Source organism: Piliocolobus tephrosceles, chromosome 14 (assembly GCF_002776525.5).
Source record: "Piliocolobus tephrosceles isolate RC106 chromosome 14, ASM277652v3, whole genome shotgun sequence".
In the NCBI taxonomy this organism is placed as follows: domain Eukaryota; kingdom Metazoa; phylum Chordata; class Mammalia; order Primates; family Cercopithecidae; genus Piliocolobus; species Piliocolobus tephrosceles.
Window position 1 is genome coordinate 66,713,786 of NC_045447.1, and position 20,240 is coordinate 66,734,025.

Sequence of the window (20,240 nt, forward strand, 5' to 3'; positions counted from 1 at the left end):
AAAATAAATCAAACTTTACTGTAAAATTGTATCTCATTTAAGTGGACTGTCAGAGTTTGTTTAAAGAAATTAGAAAACATCAGCTAGCCCCAACCTGACTGTCCATTAGACTCTATAGCTTTGATTTTGTTGTGCCCTTCCTACGGTTCTCTGTAGCATCTGCTGACACCATACTAATACATAGTACCAATAGCTTATCGATGATATATTGTACCAATTAACTAGTGCTTAATTTTTGGGAGACTTGCTCTTCAGTCCAACACAGAATTAGTAACAATTCTATTAGAGAAGGCTGACATCTGAGAAACCCACTTTCAGCTATCATTCAGGATGCTGAATTATGAGGAATTATGAGGAATAATGAATTAAGACATGTAGAGTCTTAATTCTGAGTTACACACAAACTGCTCAGTAAATGGTAGCTGGTTTAGTTGTTGTTATTCTTTTCCTGATAGACAGTTGACCAAAGTGATATTTTCTTTCTAGATTAAGTGGCAAAGCTAGATTTAACTTGTTGATCTGAATTCATAACATTAGTTTTTTCAGCTGTACTGCATCCTAACTTCTTCAGAAATTAAAATGAGCCGTCTCTGAAAATAGAGTTTGCTAAAAAATACCTGTTTGATTTAAAATTTAGTATACGCAAACAATAATGTATTCTCTGATAAGGGAAGGTTCAATCTTATTCCTAACATCCCTTTCTGAGAAAAAAATGATGATGTCTATCCCTGTGTTCAGGATTAAAGGTATCATCTCTATTATAATTCTCTGCTAGAGAATTAAAGTAGGCCTGTGGCTTTCTTTTTACATATTTATTTCAATGTATATTTATTGATCTTATTTTAGGTTGATGCTTCTACTCAGAAAGGTGAAGAAAGTGAGACATTTGATGTAGAACTCACTAAAAATGTCCAAGGATTAGGAATTACCATTGCTGGTTACATTGGAGATAAAAAATTGGGTAATTTTAAATATTAAATATTCTTTTAAACTTGGCAGTTACCTCTGATATCTCTTACAAAATATTGAGTTGATATTACATGTTTCACATTGTTGGAAAAACTGGTTGAAAACTTCCTTAGGAATAATTTGAGTGTAGGTGACTCTTATATTGTATTTAAAACAGACAAAACAATTATTTTATTCTTTAGCCTATGTTTCTACTAGATGATACATATTTATTCTAAATTAGAGCTTTATAGTTGGAGAAGTGAAGATGGATATTCTTTGAATGTGCTTTGAAAATTGTGAAAAATAACCTATTTCTAATCTTAGAACCTTCAGGAATCTTTGTAAAGAGCATTACAAAAAGCAGTGCTGTCGAGCATGATGGCAGAATCCAAATTGGAGACCAAATTATAGCAGTAAGTTACACATTTAACAATACCTTTGTTAATTTTCATGGTTGAGAATTGCATTCCCTAGTTTACTTAGTTTTGAGAGCTACAGTTAACTCTACTAAAAAAAATACCTCTGTACTATAAAAAGCTTAAGCTTTTTTGGTGACTTAAGGCTCTTTTTACAATTACCCTTTTTATTATTTTGTGGAAGTAAAATAAGGGCATTCGATATAAGCTTTACTAGTCTAGTTCAGAAGGGGAGACTTCTTTCTTGAATAATTCCTGATATATCTAATTTCTGGTTGTAATGAATTTATTACATTAATATTACACTTATTATACTTTCCTTGCAGATACTCCAGAGGTAGAGACTAGATGTCCAGTACCTTTAGAGTACTGGAATATGAATTAGGGATGCCTGCATTTTTTTTTTTAATCAGCAAAATGATACTGTTCTTGTTGGCTTTATGGCGGGGGCTCCTTTTAGCCCTAAGGGTATATAAGAATGGAAAAAAAAATCTAGCTTCTTTTAATTAGATCAAGCTATCATTGCTATCATTCTAACATCAATGTGTTTTAAACATACGGCTATTCAAGGCAGTGTACAAAAGAGTACAACTTTAATTTCAGTTTTCAGTTGATACTGGACTCCCCACACTGCAGCCTGAAACAGAAATTCAAGAGACCCTGCACCAAAACTTCCCGATCAAATAAGTTTAGGGGAAAACTGCCCATAGGATAGTCTCCTATGACTTCACAGTGCACATAGAAAAATTGAAGACAGCTGGGTGTCTTCAATGAGCTGGTGGCTCATGCCTGTAATCCCAACACAGGCAGATCCTATCTCTGAAAAAAAAAAAAAAAAATTGCTGGGAACGATGGTGTCTGCCTATAGTCCCAGCTACTTGGGAAGCCAAGGTGGGAGGATTCCTTGAGTCTAGGAGTTCAAGGCTGTAGTGAGCTATGATTGCACCATTGCATTCCAGCCTGGCAAACAGAATGAGATCTTGTCTCTAAAAAAAGACACACACACACACACAAGAGAAGTCCTGCAATAGAGAAACCTGTTTATCTGTTTTACCTTAGTGTTTACTAAACTTTTGTAATTGTGAGGTCTTTATTCTTCCAAACATATATTCATATGTTTTGAAAGACATCTTGAGGGAGTGCTGATATATCTTAATAGATATTTGTTTATGCTTAAGTTTCTGTTGTCCCCTTAGAATCTTACTAATAGTGAGAAAGTAGGATATTAAGATAGAGGAGTCCTTGTTCATAGCAATATTATTCACAATCACCATGACATGGAAGCAACCCAAATATCTATGAATGGATAAACAAAATGTGATATATATGTATCTCTCCAATAGACTGTTATTCAGTCTTTAAAAAGAAGGAAATCTTATCACATGCTCCAACACTGAAAAACCTTGAAGATATTATGCTAAGTGAAATAAGTCACAAAAAGACAAATACGGTAGGATTTCACTTACATGAAGTATCTAAAATAGACTTACAGAAACTAGAGTACTGGCTCCCAGGGACTGGGGAGAGGGATAAATGAGGAGTTGTTCAATGGGTATACTTCTGCAGTTCTGCAAGATGAAAAAATTCTGGAGACCTGTTGCATAATAGTGTGAATATACTTAACACTATTGAATTGTACTATTCAAAATGGGTAAGATGGTAAATATTGTGTATTTTTCTACCACTATTTTAAAAAATAAGGAGTCCTTTATCTCTCCCTTTAAGTCCACATTGTAGCTCCATGAGTCTTCTTGGGTTTTGTTCTGTGAAACTCCTGCCTACACTTGTTCACCTCTTCAAATCTATGCTAAAGATCAGATTGTGCTTGCCACCTCATCTGGCTATATGCCTGAAATGAGCTTTCTCTGTGTATCTTCATTTTACCATACAATGTAAATGAATTACTGTACTTTTTTTTTGTTTTGGGGGAAAGTGAAAGAGAGAAGGAATAGTTACGGAGTCTAAATCCATATCTGATGCTGAATTACAAATTGAAAGCATAGTGAATTTACTCTTTTTTCTCCTGTTATCTATATTAATCAATTAGAAAGCTTTTTAAAAAATCAACTTGGTTGAAATATAATTCACATACCATACAATTCACCCATTTAAAATGTACAATACAATAGCTTTTAGTATATTCAGAGTTGTGCATTCATTACCGCGATGAATTGTAAAACATTTTCAGTACTCTAAAAACATTTTCAGTACCCCTTAGCATTCACTTTCTCCCCCATTCTCCCAGTTCTAGGCAACCACCAGTCTACTTCCTGTCTCTATGGATTTGCCTATTCTGAATATTTCATGTGAATGGAATCATACAAGACGTGGTTCTTTTGACTGACTCCTTTCTCCTTTCACTTAGCATAATGCTTTCAGTTTCATCTGTGTTGTAGCATGTATCAGTCTTCATTTCCCTTTATTGCTGAATAATATGCCTTTATAGGATATACCAATTTTTTTTTTTTATCCATTCATCAATTGATGGACATTTGGATTGTTTCTACTTTTTGGCTATTATGAATAATGCTGCTGTGAACGTTCATGTATAAGCTTTTATGTAGGTATATGTTTTCATTTTTCTTGGGTGTATACTTAGGAATGGAATTGCTGAATCTTATAATTCTGTGTTTTACTACATATCAAACTTCCTGATTCAGTTTCTTCACTTACAAAGTTGGGATAAGGAAAATTCTCTTGTGTGATGTTCAGGAAAATCAAATGAGTGTTTTATTGAAAATACCTGTTAGCAGTTTAATAATTAAGCCGATATTAATTATTTAGAGGGTCTAAAATGATTATGTATTTGAAGGGTCTCATGATAACTTCCTTCTAAATTTTTCATTATCTTCATTCTTGTACAAATGGAATCTCAAATATAATTCCTCTTAGGCAAGGTCAGTGATGAAGGAAATTGTTGATGCAAAGGTGGAAGAATCTTTTCTCTGAAATGTTTTCTTCCTTTCAATAAAATCACAATGAAGTACATATGTACTTCATTCTCATCAGTATTCTGATTTTTAATTTTTAGTGAACATTCTTTTACTATAAAGATACAAGCATTTTAAATTCCTGAAGAATATCATGCAATGCTTTTGATCATGTATTAATTTTTTACTAAATATCACCATCTTGTGGACTTTTGAGATATTTGCAGCAATGTTCTTCACATTTAGTTGCATTTTCACAACTGCAGTCTTTGTTGGATTTTTGTTTGGACAGCAGCTATTAGGAGTATAATCTGTTTTTATTTTGTGGTTGTTGAAGTGATGAGATTAAGAAATTATTTCTTACTATTTTGATGAAGTGTTATTTTGTAACTGAAAAATATTTTGTTATAAGGTTCTTGTTTTACACATTGTGTTCTGTGGACCCCTGCATCCACAGGGTTTCACTATAGGCATTACAGTGACGAGGAATAGACTGAATTTCTATTTTTCCCATTTCATATGTTGATATTCTGTTAATAACTTGATTTTTTGACAAAAGAACTCTGTTGTGTTTTCAAAAGTTGACCAAACTTGTCATTAGATGAAAATATACACTCATTCTTTTTAGTTTGATATTCAATATCTATGCTAAAAGCAGTAGGAAATTATAATTGATAAAAAATTATTAAATAAGCATATAAATAAGGAAAAGTATCAAATGTTGCCTTTGATTTTCTGTGACTGTGTTCATAGATTGAAGTTCTCTATACGTATAGGATATGTTGGAGGAGGCCCTGGCAAGCTGGGTTGAGTATGCTCAGGGGCCAGATTTTGTAAGTTGTTCCGAATATTTCTCCCCTATAATTGTTCCTGTTAATTGTGGTGTCTGCAGTGCACATTATGAGGATGTTGGCTCTCTTCTTTTTTTAATTTTAATCTTGGCCAGGTGGTCTTGAACTCCTGGGCTTGACAGATCCTCTCGCCTCTTTGCCTCCCAAAGTGCTGTGATTACTGGTATGAACCACTGCACCCTGCCTGGATCTCTTCTTTTCATGAGACAGCGCATAGGCAATTTGCTGCCATTATACTACCTAGTTCTACTGCACTCTTCTCTGTGGTACCATGGGTTCTGAACTGATTTCTTGACTCTCTTGTGATAAAGTGGAACCAGAGCTAACCAGGACCTTTTAGGCTTCCGTGACTTTGGCTCATATATAGCATGGGTGTGATTATATTGAAGAGAAACCTCTCCCATGAAAGCCTTGGAGATTTTTATGTTTATTACTCATTTCTTTACTCTTTTAATAATAATACCAGCTTCTGAATATTTTCCCGTTACAAAGTGCCATGTGGTATAATTCTTGGAAGATAGATCTTCTTATTTCCATGTTACAGATGAAGATAACTAAGACATTTGAACAGAAGTCTAGGTTTAAAAGTTCATGACTGTTCCATTATAGCAGTTTCTTCTGTGCTAGTATTATTCTCTGACATTTGAGTAAGGAATCCATTTTGAAATCCAAGTCATCAAGTTCAGAAGATAAAGGAAAAAAATGCATTTTTAAACATACTTTTAGTTTATTGTTATTAAAATCATACACCATAAAAACCCTAGAAGAAAATCTAGGTAGTACCATTCAGGACATAGGCATGGGCAAGGACTTCATGTCTAAAACACCAAAAGCAACGGCAGCAAAAGCCAAAATTGACAAATGGGATCTAATTAAACTAAAGAGCTTCTGCACAGCAAAAGAAACTACCATCAGAGTGAACAGGCAACCTACAGAATGGGAGAAAATTTTTGCAATCTACTCATCTGACAAAGGGCTCATTTCCAGAATCTACAAAGAACTCAAACAAATATACAAGAAAAAAACAAACAACCCCATCCAAAAGTGGGGAAAGGATATGAACAGACATTTCTCAAAAGAAGACATTCATACAGCCAACAGACACATGAAAAAATGCTCATCATCACTCGCCATCAGAGAAATGCAAATCAAAACCACAATGAGATACCATCTCACACCAGTTAGAATGGCAATCATTAAAAAATCAGGAAACAATAGGTGTTGGAGAGGATGTGGAGAAATAGGAACACTTTTACACTGTTGGTGGGATTGTAAACTAGTTCAACCATTATGGAAAACAGTATGGCAATTCCTCAAGGATCTAGAACTAGATGTACCATATGACCCAGCCATCCCACTACTGGGATTGCATTGGGGAGTTATACCTGATATAAATGATGAATTGATGGGTGCTGACGAGTTGATGGGTGCAGCACACCAACATGGCACAGATATACATATGTAACAAACCTGCACGTTATGCACATGTACCCTAGAACTTAAAAGTATAATAAAAAAAAATAAAAATAAAAAATAAAAAATAAAAAAAATCATACACATTAGATTTTTCTTAATAAAACTTCACTTTTAATATAATTGAACAATACAAATGTTTTGCAGATAAAAACAGCCTAAAGTTCTATGCATTTTATGAATATTTTTGCTGTTTTTTTTCCTTATTAGTGTGAGAGTAAATAGCAAGTTCATTTATTTTAGATTAATTTTTGTCTTTAAGGTTTAAAGAATATAAAATTTGAACATGGTTAAAAAGCCTTCTCATAGAAACCACTAGTTTATGGTTTAAAATTTAGAAAAATTCTATATATTTATGGTTAAATAGCATCATATTATATTTGTCTATACCTTTTTATTTTACTTAAAAATTTACCTAGGAGAGGTAGCTATGTAAGCACATGTAGGTCTGTTGTGATATATTGAAGGTGGCTTAATCATGGATAGTTATTTTGTTTACAGTTTGTTGTTACAGACAGATTATTACATACTACCTTATATTTCTTTTAAGGACATGAAACATTTAAATTCTGTTTTGTTGCTGTAATACTATTATTTAGATTTGAATTTTACTTATTTTCTTGCTCAGCACTGGATCTTGTATACTACAGTTTTCTTACTGAATTTTAAATCTGATTAATCTCGCATTTGGCTAGAGTGTTTTGAGTAAACTTTCAGGAAGAGAAGGTGTTAGTGGACTTTCTAAACTTTTTGTTTCTGAGAACCTCTTCTGTTGACTTCTTATATTTTGACTCTTTGGCTGGGGATAACAAATATGTTGGGCAAAGAGGATTTATTAGGTATAATCTTAACTTGAAAAATTTTGTCATCAACTGCCCCTTTTAATTTTTAATGGGGAAGGTTCTTCCCTTTCCCCTAGAAGAAATCTTAGGCAAGTCTTCATGTCTTAGGGTATTCTTATAGAATAAGTTATCCTGTGACCAATCAAAATAATCAGACACAGTTACAAATTAGTAAATTTTTTCTCATACTAAATAATAGTCTAATTTCAAACGAACCCCCTGGAATATTAGAAGCCCGCTACGAACGGATGGCTTACCTAGAGACTTGAGCCTGGCTCACTCCTGTGTGTGGTCCTCCTCTGGTCTATGCCCAGACAAAGCCAGGGAGGTGAGCAGGTCCCAACATAACAGAAATTTCCTCTGGCTTCACTGTCAAAGCAGCTAAACAGCTTATTCCTTGTCCTCCTGGTGGCATTAGACACAATCTACTGCATTGCCCCTTCTGCAGGTGACTTTGGACTTGAAGTCAAGGGGGAAATACCTGGGTGGGTATAGCATTCTTTCCTCTTAAAAAAAAATCTTCCTCTTAAGTTTTTCTTAACATTTAACAACACTCAGCTCTTTTATGCCCTGAATTATAGTTCTTTACCACCTAGTTTAAATTTCTGCATGGTGGCCCTTTTTACAACTTGCTTTGGTATAGGATATTAATAATCATAGCATCTCAAGCACAATTTCTGTTTTCTCATACATCACACAATTTCTGTTTTCTCATACATCACACTAAGTGTAAGATTCTTGGTTGGTTTGTAATTTCTTTACTAGAATTGTGCAGATAACCTAGTCTCTCTCTTTGCTGCCTAGAGGCTGGTAGATCTTTTTTCTTTTTATCTTTGAAATATAAGAATTTTACCAGGATACATTCAGGTGTGAGGTTTTATTTATTTATTTATTAATTTCTCATGATTTTCTGATTTTTCATGTGCCTCTTTGATCTATAGAGTTGGGTAAGTTTCCCTTCTCCCTGATCATTTCTTTGATTTTTTTTCCGCCTCATTTATCATCTTCTCCTTATAATTTCTTTTATTAGTGTGTTGGATTTCCTAGATCAGCCTATGTGTCTCCAGCCTTGTTTCTAATCATTTTTTATCTGTTTGTTCTTTTCCTCTGAGATATGGGAAAATTACATGACCTGGTCTTCCATGTGCTGACTCTGTTTTCGCAGTACTTAAAATCTTGTTGACTGCCTTCATTGTAAGTTTCTTTTTCTTTTTTTTTTTTTTGTGTGTAGATACGTGTTTCTTCCTGTAACTGTAATTCCTGCTTCCATAAATACAAGGAAATGTGAATTATTTTGATAGTAAGTTACAGGAAATATCTTTTTTCCTGTTCACTGCAGTAACAACTTCATAGGAAGATACATGCACTGATCTTCAATGTACAACCGTCTTTTGGACTGTGATATCTTATTTCACATCCCATGACCCTTGGTCATTCTCAGAAATAATTGGGTTTGTACAGATAGAAGTTGAGATGAGTTCTGCTGCAGATTGTATGTTTTTTTTTCCCAGATAATTCAGGAATTGACAAAGTGACAGGGAAGGGGAAAGTTTAAATTTACCGTAGCTTCATTTGATTCATTTGTAGATTAACAAAATGAAGAGGAAACCAGTGGTAGAGGATCACACTGGGAGACTTTGCCTCTGTTTTTGTTTTCTGTGTTTGCTGTGATAGCCAGGAGTTAGTTGGAGTTGTATGTGTGCTTGTGTGCACACATGTGTGGATAAGGTAATTTTTATTGCAAATAAAGTAATTCTGTGCTACGACTTGGAACCCAGCTTAGTATGGCCTTTAGTACTTGGTGTGTTTCTTGGAGTTACTGATTAGGATCCACATACACCATCTGACTGCCTCATTTAATGAGAGGGGGGTGTTTGTTTAGTTACTGAAGCTTCTTCTTGCCAGACAAGCTGTTCCCACACATACAGAGATTCAGTTGGCCTGCCTTTGACCTGGCCATGCGCAGACTATTTCTAGTAGAAATTCCTCCAGGTTGCTGGTCTAAGGACCTTGGTGCTTCTTTGGTTTCCAGTTTTGTTGCAGTATTTTCTCTGTTCTGTTTTGTTAGTTTTTGTAACAGGTAATCAGCAGGGTGGAGGTAGGGAGAAAGAACAGAGCCACATACTATGTTCAAGTTACCATCCAGCTCAGAAGTATCATAGAAGGTTTAAGGAACTGACAGAGTATGAGATTTTTGAACTAGATCAGAGGTTTCTGGATTTTTGATTGAATATTTCCTCTAGTAAAAATAGCTAACTACTCATTTTCCCTCTTTCCTCCTCACTATGTATTCATATATATTGTTATATATATTATATATCATATATATACTTAACAGACATTATATGGTGTTTACCTGTGTGTACATATACATAATTGTATATATACACATCCACATGTACACATATTTACAAAGCAAATGAGTTTTTAAAATGTTTGTTTAGAAGTTTTATTATATTCTTTCAGAAACCTTTGCAGTAAGGGTACTCCATCTTGGAGACAACTGATCTAGTGTTTTTTTTTTTTTATAAATATAAAATAAAATATAAAAAAAATCACTCAGATGCCCAGGCTGGAATGCAGTGGCATGATCATGAGTCACTGCAGCCTTTTGAACCTTCTGAGCTCAAGTGATCCTCCCAACTCAGCCTCCTAAGTATTTGGGATTACAAGCATGTGCCAGTACGCTTGGCTAATTATTCTATTTTTTATAGAGACAGGGTTTCAGCATGTTGCCCAGGCTGGCCTCAAACTGTGGGCTCAAGAAATCCTTCTGCCTCAGCCTCCTAAAGTGCTGGGATTACTAGACATTCGGCACTGTGCCCAGCCTTGATCTAGATCTTATAATTTTCACATATTTACTAAGTTAGTAAAGATCTGGATTATAAGATTTAGATTATAAAATCCAGATCTTTTCTAATTTAGTAAACATTTGAATGCCTAATATGGCCCCACTATGCTTGGAAAAGCATTACGTGTACAGTCATTTTATAGTCATTTTGCAATTCTAAGGAATATCAATGACTTTGAATTTCAGCATTAAATGTATTGCTCTAATTTTTCAAATTGTTTTTACTGTGATTTTATGAATTGAACAACATGTTAAAATTTATATTTATCTCCCTCAAAATATAATTTACTTCACAAATAAGTTTTTGACCTATGAGCCAATGGCTCTATATTTTAATATCTATAGTATGGACAGCACCATGTTTTGGTGACACTACTGTAAGCAGAAATAATACAGAGCCTGTCCTTGGAGCATATAGTCGTAAACCACATAATGGCAGAAAATGTAAAATTAAAATTCTGAAAACTGCTATGAGGAAGAATGTGTAAAAGGGGGCTTTGACTGCAGTCAAAGACATCAAGATAGTTTATTATGAAAACAACTATTGAACTGAGATATAAAGCAATTATAAGTGTTTTCTAAGTAAGCTATTGAGAAAGAGCATGGTCTAGAGTGGGCTATCCAGAGAGTCCAGGCTGAGGTAACTGGACTTGCAGAGACTCCATGGCTGAAGGGAGCACTGCAAGTCAGAGGAATGGAAGTGAGCCCTCTGTGGCTGAGGGGCAGAGAGTAATGGACTGCATCATTAGAGATGAGGTTGGGGCTGGTGGGAGATGGGGGCAGTTGACACAGGCCGTTCTAAGCCACATTGAGAATTTGGAGCATTGTCCTAGGGAGTTTTCTGTAGAAGGGAGGGTTGGGGAGATATGATAATATCTATATTTTGGAAAGATCACAGGGACATTTTTGAATGTCATTTGTGAAAAGGGGAAAATCAAATGTATTTATTTTTTTGAAAACACAAAAAGACACTTTTTTTCTTTCTTTTTTGAAAGGCAATATAAATATGACCTTGCGATACGTCAATGCACTCAATAAGCACATTCATCACTGTCTTTTATTCCTTTTAATCCTGCATAGTTTGGTTTCCAGGCTTAACTGTGCATTGAGATCACCTGAGGAATATAAAAGCATATTTAAAAAGGAGTAGATTAGGGCACAGTGGCCCGTATCTGTAAACCCACCATTTTGGAAGGCTGAGGTGGGAGGATCCCTTGAGCCCTGGAGTTCAAGACTAGCCTGGGCAACATAGGGAGACTTCATCTCTACAAAAATTTTTAAAAAGTAGGCCAAGCGCGGTGGCTCATGCCTGTAATCTTAGCACTTTGGGAGGCCAAGGCGGGCAGGTCATGAGGTCAAGAGATCGAGACCTTCCTGGCCAACATGGTAAAACCCCATCTCTACTGAAAATACAAAAATTAGCTGGGCATGGTGGCGTGCACCTATAGTCTCAGCTACTCGGGAGACTGAGGCAGGAGAATCGCTTGAACCTGGGAGGTGGAGGTTGCAGTGAGCAGAGATTGCACCACTGCATTCCAGCCTGGTGACAGAGTGAGACTCCGTCTCAAAGAAAAAAAAAAAGCCAGGTGTGGTGGTGTGTACATGTGATCCCAGCTACTTGGGAAGATGCGGTGGGAGGATTGCTTGAGTCTAGGAGGTTAAGCTTGAAGGAAGCCATGATTGTGCCACTGCACTCCAGGTTGGGCAATAGAGTGAGACCCTGTCTCAACAAAAAGAAAAAGAAAACGGCATAGAAGCCTGTGTCCTACCCTAGAACTAGTGACTCAGTTTCTGGATATGGTACCCCAGAATCTATATTAAAATAAACAGAACTCTCTCAAGTGATTCTAGTGCATCCCTGTTAATACTGGTTCCCAAAGAGATATTAGGGTCTTACTGTCCATTCCCTAATGAGAGGAATACTTATTCTCCATTCTTTTCACACTAACAAACTATACATACGCATTTTGTGAATTGGTAATACAAATATCCATTTATTTAACACATAACATGCTTTTTTTTAATCGCAGGTAGATGGCACAAATCTTCAGGGTTTTACTAATCAACAAGCAGTAGAGGTATTGCGACACACAGGACAAACGGTGCTCCTGACACTAATGAGGAGAGGAATGAAGCAGGAAGCTGAGCTCATGTCAAGGGAAGACGTCACAAAAGATGCAGATTTGTCCCCTGTTAATGCCAGCATAATCAAAGGTAAGTAATCCTAGGTTAATCTGGTTTTTAGTTAGACGTTTATATTGTCTACAATTTTTCAAAAATTCCAAAGTAACTTACTATTTCAGAATGGTTTTAAATTATTCAGAATGCTTTTTACCCTCAACTATTCATTATAAACCAAGGCAAGAAAGAAAGTTTAATTAAGTCAGGATTAATCGGGACCAGCAATGTGTCTATAAACTGTAGAGTAGGCTGCTGAATAGAGCAGATTTCTTTCTGTCTTATTCATTGTCACCATTTCTCAGTTGGAAACAGGCAGTCATTTACCTTTCTGTTTCTGCCTTACTCCTGGATGTCATTGCAATGTTCTCACTTTAGGGGAGTACTCGTCCGCCTGGATTATTTATGTGACCTTCATAATAATTCTAAATGCCCAGCCTTTCCTTGAAGGAATTGACTTTAATTCCACATTTAGAAATGTCATTCATAAGCTGTTTGTACATGAATATGTCTGCAAATTACTGAAACCCCTATGTAAGCTCAGTGATTTATTGGTAGAAATCAGGCTTTTGGCTGTTTCATTTCTAAAATTGTGGACCATTCTGATATTTATGCCATTTATACATATTGCACTATTAAGAAACAGAGGAGCAAATCACAGGAGAAATGTATTACTTCTTTTCCACTAACAGAACTTGCCTTTAAGTACACATAGTTATTAAGAAGTTTATCTCTAAAAAACAGACTCTCATGTAGGAGTTCAAATAAATATACTGGGTTTAGAAAAATTCAAGTGCTTGATTATACTAAAGATAAAATTACTAAAATATTTTTATCTTTAAGAAAATTATGAAAAAGATGAGGATTCTTTATCTTCGAGGAGAAACACCAACATATTACCAATTGAAGAAGAAGGTAAACACCTAGAGCCAGCTTATGTACTTCATTATTTTTCTTTTTTAGAAATGATTTTTACAAATGTGATTAAGGCTCTATGGATACATTGTAAGTTACTAAAAAAAATTTCAAAAAGTGATGTTTGTAAATCCCTATTTATAAATGTGACTAAGTGGTCTTACAGATTAAAGCATTCCATTTATAGCTAAATTTTTCTTTCATTTATTGTTCACTTACACTTTCTTGCTGAGTCAGTCTATTCTTACTTCCATATTTTTTTGACCAGAACTCCTTAGGAATTAACTGGTTGTATATGTGGTTCTAATTTAATCTCTTTGTCTCTATACAGCCAACATAAACTAACAGTTATAAAATTATAAAGTATTTAAAAATAAACACAGGAGAATCATTAACACATAAGCTCTTGGGAATGAGACTGTTCAATTTTGGGAGGCTTTTTTCTCACTTCTTAATTTTTCAGGGGTTCCAAGATTTAATATTGGGAAGTTGGTTTGGAAGGTAATTGCAGAGAAATTATCGCACCTTCTGGGAATTCTCTCACTATAAACATAGGACCCATCAAGCTATTTTAAAAAATTTAGAGTAGCATTATTATTATTATTATTTGTATTACAGACAGGTTTTGCCATGTTGGCCAGGCTGATCTCAAACTCCTGACCTCAAATGATCTGCCCACCTTGGCCTCCCAAAGTGCTGAGATTACAGGCGTGAGCCACCACACCTGGCCAGTAGCATTATTTTAATACATAGTTTTGCCAGAATGTTGCTCTCCTCTTTTTATTCTGTGTGCTGTGTGCTTCCTTTAACTTTCAGATTGCTTTAGGTACTTGATAACTTAAACCTACTGAACAGAATACAAGACTGATCTCCCTCCCTTCATGTGAATTCTTTTTACTATATGATTACACCAGAGCTTTGTTGTTCTTTAACATATCTGTTCCTTCATTATTGGATTTTCTGCTGAAAATTTTGAATGAGCTTTACTATTTTAAAAGGATATTTATGTTTGCAGAGATATTCCAGAAGTTAAATCTGTAGAATTCACATGAACTAATAACATTCTGCCATTTTTACACTAATAAGTAAATAAATTATTTAAGCTAAAGTGAATATCAAGAATTGTAGGAAAGGATAAAAATGTTTAGAGCATGATACTTGTGATATTAAGTGGGCATGGGTGTGGGAGTTGTCGCCAAGTTGCAGAACCATCTATTTTGCTTTGGTGAAGGTAGCTAATGAGAGATCTCTCTCTCTCTCCCTTTGTGTGTGTGTGTGTGTGTGTGTGTGTGTGTGTGTGTGTTTGTGGCAGGATACATGGGGGTGACTATAGACCTAGAATCAGGAATCCCAGAATCTTTTTTAAACAAAATAAAGCACAGACTTTAAGTGATTTTAATGCATTTGCCCTAGTACCAGTCCTCAGAAAAGGAATAAGATATTATTGCCTCTTCCACAGATATTTTACACATCGTGCAAGCCTGGACAAGTCATTTGACTTTCCAGCCAGATCAGAGGTTTAGACTTTATGATTTTTAAATATATGCCTGAAATCCAGTCTTGGGGCAATTGTGAGAGGGTAAGAATGTAGAGTTGTTCTGCTGAAGGTTGGTTGAATATGAATTGCAGACTGTTTTTATCAGCAGCATGATTCCCTACTTTCTCCATTCATAATCTCGCCTGCTTAAATCACTGCCTAGCTGTGTAAACACAGCAGACTTAGAAAGAAAGTGTGGAAAGAGATAGGACTCTGAACACTCTCCTATTTCCCTTGCAGAATCAGTTCAAAGCTTCCCTGTAATCTGCATTCATCCTTGCATAGTTATTTCCCTCTGTACTGAATTTATTTGCTTTTATTATTTTTAGTTGACCTATAATAATTGTACATATGTTTGGGGTACAGTCTGATATTTCCATACATGTATACAGTGTATAATTATCAAATCAGAGTAATTAGCATATCTATCACCTCATAGATTTATCTTTTCTTTGTGTTGGGAACACTCAACGCAACATCCTGCTCCTCTGGCTATTTGAAAATACACAGTACATCGAAGAGTGACATCAACAAGATGACAGATTAGAAGATTCCTCCCACATCCTTCTTCCTACATACATACAACTAGAAACTATCAAAGACAAAAAAAGCACCCTGAGTTGACCAGAACTAGAGGGAGAAGCAGAGAAACTTCCTAGGCCTACAGAATTGAGAAAAGCCATGACTGATAAGATAAATGGTAATTTTAGGCTGAGCTGCCCCCTTCCTCAAACTGGCATAATGCCGCTCAAAGAGAATTGCTTTAGACCCACAGTTCCCAAGATGAGAGGGGGAAATTGGAGTTAGACATTCAATCTCTCCCACTGGTCTGGTAATCTTTCACTGGAAATCCACCTAGGTCCCTTGCCTGTGAACCACTGGTAGTTCCGGGAGGGCTAAAGCACCTGGGGTGAGTTGGGAACAAAGACAGAGGCACTGATCACAGTGACTGGCATGCATTTTGGCAGGTATTCTGCACTCTGATAAGTGGGTACGCCATGTTGAAGAGACTGTCTAGTTCCATGTTGATGCTGGGGTACAATCTGTGGGAAGATCCTGTCTTTAGTTGGATTTTCCACAAAATCCTGGTGCTCTCATGGAGCCGTCTCCTGGCCTAGAAACAACTGAAAGGTTGGGATTAAGTTTTGGTGCCAGCTTAAATCTTCCCCAGACTGGGGACCCATAGCAGGGCAACAATACAATTCTAGGGCAATGTTTAACTTTCGGTGCTTGCTGTAAGCCTTCCCTAGACAGGAAATTATAGCAAGTCAAGGAGTTAGTTCCAGGGAAGTGTTTTAGTTCCAGTACTCATATAAATCCTCCCCAGAATGGGAAAAAACAACAGCCCAGCATTTAAGTTCTGATACCCAGTAGTAAAGCTCTGACACCACCAAAGAGCACTTGCAAAAACTGGGAGAGGTAACCAGCTCCTCAAATGAACCATCATCAGTGTAAAAATACAAGGACTGTGAAAACATGGAGAAGTAGGATACCACCAAAAGAAACTAACAGAACTCCAGCAATAGACCCAGAAGAATTGAAGATCTATGAAATGTTGTATAGAAAATTCAGAATAATCCTGCTAAAGAGGTTCAGGGAATCACAGGAAAATATGGATAGAAAACAAAATGAAATTATGAAATTTAAAAAATCCAGGATCACAATGAGAAATTTGATAAAGAGTTATTTCTTTGTGTCTTCTATTTTTATCTTTGTGTCTTTTATTTCACTGTATCTTTTATTTTTATCTCTGTATCTTTTATTTTTATCTTTTATAAATAAAAGATACAAACCTTAGAAGTAAATAATACAGTAAGCCAAAATGTCATTAGAAAGTTTTGATTGAAGCAAATTTGTTCAAACAGAGAAACTTAGTGAGCTTGGAGAGAGACCACATGAAATAACCCTATCAGAGGAGCAGAAAGACAAAATAATTTAAAAGGGTGAAGGAGACCTATGAGAATTGTGGGATACCATCAAGTGAACTAATCTCTGTGTAATAGGAATTCCTGAAGGACACCAGAGAGAAAAAGGCCTAGGAAGCACATTTAAGGAAATAGTAACTGAAAATTTCTCCAATCTGGAGAAAGACAACACCATCCAGCTAGAGGCTTAGGGCTAACCAAATATATTCAGTACAAAGAGGAAATCCCCAAGGCATATCTTAATCAGACTAGCAAAATAAAAAAAACTGAAAGCATCAAGAGAAAAGAAACACCGCATTCAAAGAAGCCCCAATATTGCTATATTGCTTTCTAGTGAAGTATTGGAAAAAGATATTTCATGCAAATGGAAACAAAAATGAGCAAAAGTAGCTATACTTAAGTCAGATAAAATAGACTAAGTGAAGCACAGTAAAAAAATAAAAAGACAAGGTTATTATATGATGAGAAAAGCATCAGTAGTTCAATATAGCAAGCAGATATAGCAGTTGTAAATATATATACACCCAACATCAGAGCACCCAAATATATTTAAAAATTAATAAACCTGAAGGGAGAGATTTACTGCAATATAATAATTGCAGGGGACTTCTGCACCCTACTTTCAGCAGTAGACAGATTGTCCAGACAGAAAATCAACAGTAAAACATCAGTTAGACTTCATTGTAGACCAAATTGACCCAATAGACATTTACAGAACATTCCATCCAACAGCTGCAGAGTACACATTTTTCTCAACAACATATGAAACATACTCCAGGCTAGACCATATATTATGACACAAAACAAGTCTTTATACATCTTAAAATGCCAAAATCATATCAAGTATCTTTTCTGACCATAATGGAATAAAACTAGATACCAATAACAGAAGAAACATTGAAAACTCTACAAATTCATTGAAATTTAATACTACGCTTCTGAACAGTAAATACGTCAATAAATGAAAAAGGAAATTTAAAAATTTCTTGAGACAAGTGAAAATGGGAACACGGCATACCAAACCTATGGCCTACAGCAAAAGCAGTTCTGAGGGGGAAGTTTATAACAACAAATACCTACATCAGAAAAGAGGAGAGACTTCAAATAAACAAACTAATTATGAACCTGAGAAAAGGAAGAACAAACCAAACCTGATGGAGCAGAAGGAAAGAAGAATAATTGTAGCAGAAATAAATGAAATTGAGACAAAAATACAAAAGATTAAGAAAACGGAAAGTTGGTTTTGTAAAGGTAAACGAAGTCATCACGTCTTTTGCCATAGTAACTAAGCCAAAAAGACGACCTAAAATAAATAAAATCAGAGACAAATAGGAGGCATTATAATTGATACTATTGAAATACATAGGATTGTTAGAGACTATTATGGACAACTGCACACCAGTAAATCAGAAAACCTAGAAGAGATGGATAAATTCCTGGACACTTACAGTCTACCAAGATTGTAAGATTAAACCATGAAGAAATAGAAAACCTGAACAGACCAGTAACAAGATTGAGTTGGTAATAAAAAGTCTCTCATTAAAGAAAATCCCAGGACTTGACACTTCACTGCTGAGTTCTACCAAACATTTAAAGAACTAATCTAGTTCTACTAAACTATTCCAAAAAATTGAAAAGGAGGGAATACTCACAAACTCATTATATGGGGCCAGCCTTGCCCTGATTCTAAAACTAGACAAGGACACACAACGAAAATAAAACTACAAATCCTTCATGAACATAGTTGCAAAAATCCTCAACAAAATACTAGCAAACCAGATTCAACAACACATTAAAAAGATCATTAATCAAAATCAAGTATCGTTCATCCCAAGGATGCAAGGATGTTTCAACATATGCAAATCAGTAAATGGGATACATCACATTGACAGAACAGAGAACAAAAATCATATGATGATTTCAATAGATGCTGAAGAAGCATTCAATAAAATTCAACATTCCTTCATGATAAAATCTTTCAAGAAACTAGAAATTAAAAGAACATGCCCAAAATAATCAAGGCCATATATGACAAATCTGCATCTAATATACTGAACAGAGAAATGTCAAAAGCCTTTTCTCTAAGATCTGGAATAAGACAAGGATGCTCACTTTTGCCACCTTTTCTTCAACATAAGTACTGCAAGTCGTTGCTGGAGCAATTAAGCAAGACAAAGAAATAACGGGCATCCAGATTGGAAAGAGATAAGTCAAATTGTCCTTATTTGCAGATAAAATGATCCTATATTTAGAAACCTAAAGAATTCACCAAAAATGATTAGAACTGATATATGAATTTAGTAAAGTTGCAGGATACATACTCAACATAAAAAATAGGTAGCATACACCGTAGCAAATAATCCGAAAAAGAAATCTAGAAAGTGATCCCATTTACAACAGCTGCAAGAAAAATAAAATACCTAGGAATAAATGTGAACAAAGAAGTAAAAGATTTCTGCAGTGAAACCGACAAAACACTGATGAGAGAAATTGAAAAGGACACAAAAATATGGAAAGATATTCAATGATCATGGACTAGAAGAATTAATATTGTTAAAATATCCATACTACCAAAAGATATCTATATATTCAATGTCATACCTATGAATATACCAGTGACATTCTTTACAGAAATAGAGAACAACCCTAAAATTCACATGTACCCACAAATGGCTCCAAATAGGCAAAGCAGTCTTGAGCAAAAAGAACAAAGCTGGAGGCATCACACCAACAGACTTCTAAGTGTATTACAGAGGCCTGTCCCAAAACACACACAGACACACACACGCACGCACGCACACACACACGGATTAAATATATAAATATAGGACCTGAAGGAAACGTTAGGAAAATGCTTCAGGATATTGGATTGATCTGGGCAAAGATTTTTTATGTAACACCTTAAAAGTACAGGCAACCAAAGCCAAAATGGACAAATGGGATCACATCAAGCTAAAATGCTTTTCTGCACAGTGAAGGTAACAATCAACAATGTGAACAGACAACCCAAAGAATGGGAGAAATATTTTCAAGCTACCCATCTGATTAATAACCAGAATATATAAAGAGCTCAAAAACTCAATAGAAAAACAAATAATCTGATTAAAAATTCACAAAAGATCTGAATAGACAGTCCGCAAAGGAAGACATACAAATGATCAATAGGTATATGAAAAAATGTTCATCACTGATCATCAGAGAAATGCAAGTCAAAACTACAATGAGATATCGTCTTACCCTAGTTAAAATGGCTTTTATCCAAAAGACAAGCAATAATGAATGCTGACAATGATGTGGAGAAAGGGGAACCCTCATATGCTGTAGGTGGTAATGTAAATTAGTGCAGCCACTGGGGAGAGCAATGTGGAGGT

At 35.3% G+C, this 20,240-nt stretch overlaps 1 protein-coding gene across 14 annotated transcripts in view; it reads left to right on the top strand.

Annotated features, from left to right (window-relative positions):
• Positions 1-20,240, top strand: part of MPDZ (multiple PDZ domain crumbs cell polarity complex component) — a 175,581-nt gene that overhangs the window by 60,689 nt on the left and 94,652 nt on the right. For all 14 annotated transcript variants that reach the window (XM_023213134.2, XM_023213136.2, XM_031934056.1 and 11 more), the window contains 4 exons: positions 847-961; positions 1,276-1,364; positions 12,345-12,528; positions 13,336-13,407. In XM_023213134.2, the coding sequence (XP_023068902.1) occupies positions 847-961; positions 1,276-1,364; positions 12,345-12,528; positions 13,336-13,407 (460 nt within the window). The remainder of the gene's footprint in view (positions 1-846; positions 962-1,275; positions 1,365-12,344; positions 12,529-13,335; positions 13,408-20,240) is intronic.